At 40.8% G+C, this 8,544-nt stretch overlaps 1 protein-coding gene across 1 annotated transcript; it reads right to left on the bottom strand.

Moving 5' to 3' along the window:
- Positions 1-300: 300 nt before the first annotated feature.
- On the bottom strand, positions 301-8,141 carry gucy1b2 (guanylate cyclase 1, soluble, beta 2; the record flags this gene model as incomplete). The annotated part of the gene is made up of 16 exons (XM_083900885.1): positions 8,074-8,141; positions 7,863-7,957; positions 6,515-6,675; positions 6,136-6,235; positions 5,329-5,501; positions 5,147-5,243; positions 4,426-4,529; positions 4,221-4,322; positions 3,819-3,912; positions 3,387-3,583; positions 3,095-3,218; positions 2,863-3,011; positions 2,382-2,528; positions 2,118-2,272; positions 1,572-1,750; positions 301-482 (listed from the first exon to the last, which is right to left on the bottom strand). The coding sequence occupies exons 1-16, from the start codon at positions 8,109-8,111 to the stop codon at positions 301-303; spliced, it is 2,097 nt and encodes a 698-aa protein (XP_083757011.1). The 5' UTR covers positions 8,112-8,141.
- Positions 8,142-8,544: the final 403 nt, after the last annotated feature.

The following is an 8,544-nucleotide window of genomic DNA, read 5'->3' as shown; positions in this document are numbered from 1 at the left end:
TGTGGATTTGTGCGTCAGAATAAGTTGCCCCAGGCAACAGAGACCTGGGGGCCTGAAGTGAACCTACCTACCCTCTGGACAGTGGACCAGATAGGAGCATCATCTCTCTCTCAACTACCCTGTGATTGGTCAGGATTTTCTGTGATGGTACAGATTTAGCTGAGAGGTGCAGAAGGGTCTTTCTCCCTCATGATGCTGAAAGGTTATTATGGAAATATACATATAGAATAACGCAACACAAATCCTACCAACCATAGCAGACCCTATATTTCATATCGATAAATGTGAGTGAGCTCTCAGTCAGATTATGACGCAGAGTCTGCTGTTTTCAGGTGTATTGATGCTGTTCTCATTGGTCTCATATGGAGAGCTAATGTCCCAGGCAAAGGGGGTGATTGTTTTGAAGTGGGAGGGGTCTGAGGTGCTGAGTCCATCTGTGGGCGTGTCCGTATCACCTCTCACCTCAGGCTCTTTGTCAGCATCTAAAACGGAGATACGTTTTAAAGTTTGAATATTCAGTGTGCCTGCACATACTCCTCTCTGGCACAAACTCAAACTCAAAAAAAATACAAGACAACAAAGTAGAGGTGCAACTAAAGATTATTTTCATACTCGAGTAGTCGTTTGGCCCATAAAATGTCAGAAAACGTTAAAAAATGTTGATCTCAAATGTCTATTCTCTTGTTTTGTCCACAAACCAAAATTATTCAGTTTTAATGATTTCTTCTTCTGTCATATGGAGCAAAGAAATGAAGAAAATATTCACATTTAAGAAGCTGAAAAAGAAATCTTGTTTTAATCATGAAAAAAGCTCCAAACGGATTAATCTGATTATCAAAATAGTTGACGATTTATTTCGTAATTGAATAATAATCGATTAATGGAGTAATTGTTTCAGCTCTACAATAAAGATTCTCTTATCCCACTGAGGCAGAAACAGAAAAGCATTAAAAACAGCATATTATAATCCATATTAACAAGTAGTTTTATCAAGTATTTCTTAACCATTCTGATACTGATATCTTGGATATTTATAGGATATAAATCAGATAAATGATAAATGACCCAAGGATCAGCAAATGGATCACCCACATAACTCAGCTTGGCTCCTGTAGTCTGTATGTGGCTGTGTCACTGGGCAGGACACCAAACCCCTAATTGCTCCTTTACTCTGGACCCAATTCTCTAGACATTATTGGAGCTTATATCAGAAAACAGCTTGAAATGCAACCTTTGCATGAAGTCATGTTTCAACTGTACGATTGCAGTCACAGCAGGCAAGGCAGGATGCTGTCAAGGTTCTGTAGGCCACACAATTGCAAGGACATAGGACGAGTTTGCTTTCAGAGCTTTCTCAAAGAAAGCTTTTCTGAGAAGGAAGCCTTGCTGACAGAAAGACAGACAGCCTTCCACGCTGAAATCCTTGAAGGCAAACTTGTCCTATGTACTAATGAAAATAACTTTCATTTGGAAAATGAAAAATACTGTCCAGATGTAGAATGTGTAGGAAACGTTTTTTTTTTTTAGTTTACACGGTGATAAACGATACCCTCTTTTATTTTCTCCTTTACCTCTTTCAATGTGGCCATGAGTGTCCTCATAAACACAGGTCTGTCCGTTTTCTTTTCCCATGATCCAGTCCTCTGACACCAGCAAGTTACCCGACAGGAAGTAAGTGGCCATCTGGCCTTTACCCTTCACCTCAATCTCCCCTCGTTCTTGTATGTTGAACCCTGTGTCCTTCAGCTCACTGCAGAGAGGGCAAACGGAGGGTGTGGTACGGGGGATGAGGCTCAAATACGAGACAAGAATCACAAATCATTTATCACCTGCAACCAGATCGATGATACCAGCTGTCAATCACATTGTTGTCCACTCATATGTCCCCATACTTAATCATCTGTTTGCATCCAACAGGAGATTATCAGGAACAGCCATGCGCTCAACATGTAGAAGACGAGGCCGCTCTGAACCAGCCCCCTGAGAATAAGAACTGATAGAACCACGGACAGAGGCCCAGGACCACCGCAACCAAGACTCACCCAGACCCACCACCAAGAACTTAGTCCTCCCAAATTGCTTCCCTGGCGGACAGGAGATGGCAGACTCTCACTCACCTGTATGTGGAATTGCTGAGGTGAATGCAGTCAGGTAAACCATGGCTCTCCATCCTGGAAGCAGTGTTAACAGTGTCTCCAAACAGGCAGTAGCGAGGCATCTTCTCCCCCACCACCCCAGCTAGCACCGGGCCAGTGTGGAGGCCCACACGAATCTAAAGACACACACATACAGTACATACACACACGTCAATCGCATACATACAGTATGGGAAGCTACTGTAGATGAAGCACTTTGCAGAGAAACATAGAACAAATTGACACCTGTATGGGTTTGTCCGTAACAGGGTTGGTGACCTCTCTGGCGGCTATCCTCATACCTAAGGCGAAGTTCGCCACTCTCCGAGCGTGGGACTGCGTAGGAACTGGAACGCCCCCCACCACCATATACGCATCACCAATGGTCTCAACCTGCAGGAAACCAATAAATGCCCAAGGTAACTGGAACAATTTGTGACTGAACCATCAAAAACTATTGATGAACATCTTTATCATGTTGTTAGAATTGGTTATTAAAGTTTCACATCTTCTTTTTTATAATAGTTAAGAATATAATCTAATAATAGTCAGAAATTAGTCAACTGTTCCATTTACTAAGTAAATTAAACATGTGAGTATTCATAAATTCCACAATGATTCTAATTTAGAGATTAATATTATCACCAATGTGGTCGCAAGTGTATCATCTAAATTTCAGTATTGTCAGTAGTGATACTGTAGTAATAAAAAAACCACAGAACGTCACCTTGTAGACATCATGTATGCTGGTGAGTCGGTCGAACTTGGAGTACATGGAGTTGAGCATGTGAACAATTTGGATGGGCTCACACGCGGCGCATATGTTTGTGAAGGTGACCACGTCGCTGAATAAAATGGTACACACCTCAAATTCCCCTGTGAAACACAGACCGTTTGACAGAGAAACACACAGACGTATCGACACCAGTCAGTCTGGACAGTTCCACAGACGCACTGACCTGCTTTGACGCTCTTGCCGTCTTTAAGCTGATTGGCCACGTGACGCGGAAGCATGGCGTACAGCAGCGTCTCCGTCTTTTCTTTTTCAGCCTCGAGATGCCGGGACAAGATTCTCAGCTCCTCCTTCACACGCACATACATGTGCACACATAGAGCATTATTGTTGTACTTATATCCATAAAATAAAAAGAAGCATAAATCTCTATGAATTTCGGTGTCCTATAGCTTGGTTTATACTCAAATATACTTAAAAGTCCTTATTATTCTCTGCTTCTCACAACTTTCTCCTACCTTTTTCCTCTCCAGCTGGTTGGTCAGCTCCATCTCAGCCAGTCGTTGCTGGTTGAGAAGGACCAGGTCTCGGGTGACGTCGTGCTGGGCCAGGTCAGCCAGATGTAGGCCAACATCCTGAAGCTCCTGGAGGCTCCTTAGCTTTGGAGAACACAGGTACAACATGCAGCCAAGAGAATCCATCCACATCATCTGACCTGCAGATGAAAATGATAGAGGTTATCTTACCTTTGCAGTGCAGCATTGTCCTTTATTCTCTACCTCTACTTAAAATCAATAATGAAAATAGGTAAAAATCTATTTTCTACCACTTACACTAATTTTCCCCACACACCTCAATAACTATACTTACTATAATTACTAAAGATAAAAAGAAGAGCCTTTAGAAACAGATTTGATTGTGTGCGTTTATAAAATGTGGCGCTAGTTCACCTCTTAGTTTGAGGGTGGAATGTTTGTCTTTGTAGTTCTTCAAGACAAACTGGCTGTTGATGAACTTGCTGATGCTCTCAATAGTAAAAGTTACCTGGAGGACAGGAGAAAAACTTTTTAGTACAATTTACACTCAGTATTTTGAATATCAAATCTTACTCTCCTGCACTAAAGTCCATAGATTAGATACCATAGTGAAAGTAAAGTAAGCGTCTTTCTTTTTGAAATTGTAATAATTTCCTCACATACTGCAGTTGCCCTACTGAGGTCAAGGTTGCTTAATAATATTGTAATGGTACTCTAGAGTGTTTTTATCTGCTGATGTTTCAATATTCGCTGCTACGCTGTCTCACACCTCTCTTACAAAATGTTGAACCTCTTCACTATGTGGCTGCGTTTCACCTGTGGGTGAACAATGATGAAGTATTGGTCCAGTGTAGCATCTCTGGTCTGAAGACCTGGAACAAATTTCTGTATGTTCACCCCCGTTTGCTTGATCTTCAGCTGAACAGTGACACAGACGGACACAAAGACAATGAATTAATCATTATAATAAAGCAGTCCCACCTTTTTATGAAAGTACTGGAAAGAAAACATGGAGCCTTACATCTTTATCAAAGATTATATGGAAGGGAAAAGCATTGCAGAAAGCCTTCTCCTCCATCCACAGCTTGTCTGGGTAACATGGACAGAAGTTGCACTGATGGCTGCCTATTAAATAAATCATACCCAGTCCATCAATGACTGTGTTAATAACCCCACTATTGACCTAATTCTGAATAAGACTGAATAAGACATGATTAAGCTTATTGTATTTCTATGAATTGCTAAAATAATATTCCGTTCACATGCCTGCAGATCAACAACTGCTGTGTACAGTGATGTAAAACTAATGGTTTTCTTCCTGGACTAGAAATAGTTGTTTAGAAGGTAACAGAATCTTTACTTTCCAGTCAGAAAAGGCTGTAATAGCTGACTGCATCACTACCTCATACAACCGTACTAAAAAAAATATTGCTTCATGGTAGTATGGCAAAGTATTATCATTATGGCTATTTTCTTAATCAGGTTAAAGTGAGAATATTGTCATCCACACACAGCTAATTTTGGAAGCTATTCTGTGAGGAGTACTTAAGTTTTACAATAATTCAGTTATATACACTGTCCAACCGCATTCCTCACATGCTACCTCAGTTTATCCATATTTAATGACAGGTGCAGCATCTCTACAGCCCAGGCTGTTAGTTAGGGTCATAAGTTAAATGTTAAGTGCTAAGGTTCTAAAGGCTTCTATATATATATATATATAGAGAGAAAATAGAGTTGACCCTCTGCAGAAAGAACCAGAGCTCTGATCAGGTCCCAGCCACTCTTTTTTCCAGCCAGTGATGCACATCTGTCCCTCATTCTTCTGAAAAATGCCTCCTGGGGGAAGACAAGCATGGAACCCGTCAGCCAACAATCAGAAACACATAGACAGGAAACATAGACACTAACGATGCACTCCCACCTCTCTGTGATTTGAGTGTACTTGGTCTGTAGTCTCGGACACCTGCTTGGACTGATTGACCAGAAACACAACATGTTCCTTCTTGCCTGTCCGCTCGTCTTCCTCTGACTGATTTAGAACCACCATGTTCACTTTGCTGTCAAAAAGATCCCTGGCAACCGCCTCCATGATTCCTGCAGCAGGACGGAAGGGCAATGAGGATTGTATTTGGTCCTCATTAAAAAGGTAGTTTAGGTATTTTGTAGGGTAGATGTAAGATTCAGTGACACATAGTCAGTGCTGACTGTGCTATAGGTAACATAGATGCTCACTTATAGGGAAAACACAGCTTCCCAAGATGACAAAAAACTGACTTTAGACAAAAAACTCATATAATCTATGCCTGCTTAAGTCTACAATAGTGTGACAATATATTTGCCACTTTATCTCACTTTTCGACTGTAGTAGCTGTAAGGCCTACAGGCCCATAGGGGGCAACCTTGCACTGTGTATGTGTGGTCAGCATTCAGAGTAGAGATTGAGTGTTTGAAGCTGTAACCTGCCTCCACCTCTGAGTCGAGACACTTTTCTTTTGAGGGTATAACACAGACCATCTCGCATGTCTAAAAACCAAAGTCCAAAGAGAAAAGCTGCCATTTTGCATCACAGCACAGCCTCCATCAGTAAATTCAAACGTGTTATTGTGTGATTTCAGTGTTTGAAATCTGTATTTCAGTTTACCTCACTAACACAAACATATGAAACGAGGCAAGGACAGACGAGGGGCTCCTCTCCCCCCCACAAACTAAAACTGGACTTTGTTTTTACCAGGTACAATGTGATGCAGGCCCTTCCTGTCAGAATAGTAGTGAAGCAGCATCTTCCCATCGTCTGTCATCTCCACTCGGAAAGATGGTGCATTCATTTCCTTAAAAAAAGATAAAAGAAAGAAAAAGGAATGATGAGTCCGATACAGATCAGGTTGCATATAAGAAATAAATCTAAAAGCAGAAACATGTTTAAGTTCTTGCTATTTATTTGAACTGTGCAGATGCTTTTGTGCAAAAAATACAAAATACAGAAAATCAATCAAGCATTTTAGCCATTGATCTACTGCTGTGTGATCAGATTAGTTTAGAGCCATGGAAGAAACTACCTCACATTTGGCATTGTGTGTATTTTTTTATTTCACCACCAGCATGCAGACCTGATAGGACAGAGCCAGGTAGCTATGAAGGGAGTCCAGATTTTCTATGAATTCAACCAGATTTCCTCCCAGTGTCTGCAGCATCGTGTCGTACCCGGCGTTTTTACAGAAAACAAAGAAGTGTTCTCCAAAAAGCTTCAGTAACACGTCAGCAGGGACATCTGAAACATCGAAGCAGACACAGAGGAGCACCGTCGCATCAACTTAGAACAATTATATCCATGACATAATATTAGTGACCCTGCAGACTCGTGCCCACGTGTTTGTCTTATGACAGCCGTAACACATATTCAATTACAGCTTATTCCCAAATGTATGCACAGTCAAGATAATTAGACCCACGGGAAAATATTAGTGCCCAGTTGACAGACTGTGAGTAAACAATGCTTGTTATGTTGTATACAGTATGTGTACCCACAAGTCTCACAGTCGATCAATGTCCCTTGTCAAATATGATCCATATAAATACATCTCTGACCTTAAAGTGATACTGCAAGATTTAAATCTATGGTATTAAAAAAAAATTACAGGATATTTTGTTCAAGATATTCATACTAACCTATGAATATTTATTTTATCTCAGCCCTTTTCAACAGGAACACTGAGGTTCGTCAACAGCTCGCTTGCCTGCGCCAAAGTTCACGGCTCATGGGGACACAGGAGCTGCTGGTCCACTGCTGCCTCGTGTGGTAAGTTTGTGTCACTTGGGTCAATCTGAATGAAGGATTCCAAACAGCTATGTCACTAAATAACATGTTTGAACTTATTGATGGAGACAGTGGTGTATTTACTACTCCCGTGTGCTGCTGTGATGTAAAATCACTGTGCGGTTTACAAACCTCAGTTTCCAGTTAGAAAAGGCTGTCTAACGACAAGATAAAGCAGAAAACATATTCTTAAAACATTGCAGACTTTTTATATTTTATTTTTTTTTAATGATTTTAAAGTACATAATAACACCCACTGGGTGTCAGCTGTTGGATTTCATCAGGGACATTGTTAACACCAGAGTTAGCACATGCACGCACTGATGTAGGTTCACACCTCGAATACCCAGTGTACATGCTTTTCTTTTTTCTTTTTTTTAGTGCCTCTTTGCCGACATCTGGAGGCCGAGGGCATTATGATTTTAGATATCTAAAAATGTCTTTATTTGGCACAAATTACTTCTGGTGATCAGAAGTAACTCTGAAGTCTACAATAGTGAATGTGATATCTCTGAAATTTTGCACTCAGAATACAGAGCTTCAAAGATTAGCTTTTGGGATCCGTTTGTCTGACAATTTGCAGAGCATTATCGCAAAGAAAGTAATAAAAAATCAGGATTTAGAATAATTTGAACACTTACCCAGCATTGAACAAGCTTCTGCCACCAGACTCAGAGTGAGGATATCATCATAAACTGTGTATGTCATGAAGGTGTCCTGGACCCCCGCTAGAGAGCTATGCAACCACACATGACTTTAGTTACAGAGATCTTAACATCATCACAGTTGTTATCTTGACAGTAAATGCCTTGCGGTGTAATATGTGTATGTTTATACAGTTAGTGCCCAAACCTCAGTTTGTCCCAGGTTTCTTGGCCAAACTTTTCCATCACTAGAGACTTGAGGCAGCTGTTGATGAAGCCGTACTGCAGGCGGCACACAGAAAACACAGCACCCACAAAACTGTAAAAATAACTCGAGAATAAGCCTGAACAATGTTTTGCAGAACACGCTTTGCTTTGATGAAACCAAAATAAACGTGTTTGTATCAGATGGGACCCGGCATGTTTGGTTCAGACCTGCGGCACTTCAGAAATGGATTTTCAATGAAGTAAAAAAAAGACATAAAAAAAGAGCCATGTTTCAGGGACATTGATCTTATTTTTTGTCTTGCAAGTTGCTATTTATGTTTCACTGAGGCTAAGCCAAGGTGAGGAGGTGCGCTTGGATTAAGTGAATACATGTGTGATAACAGCTTTATACATCAGAACATGAGGGGAATCGTTGATGATGAAATGTAAACGATGTTTTACAACTAGCAGC

Source organism: Microchirus variegatus, assembly GCF_963457635.1.
Source record: "Microchirus variegatus genome assembly, chromosome: 1".
Classification (NCBI taxonomy): Eukaryota; Metazoa; Chordata; class Actinopteri; order Pleuronectiformes; family Soleidae; genus Microchirus; species Microchirus variegatus.
This window is presented reverse-complemented; position numbering and strand designations above follow the sequence as displayed.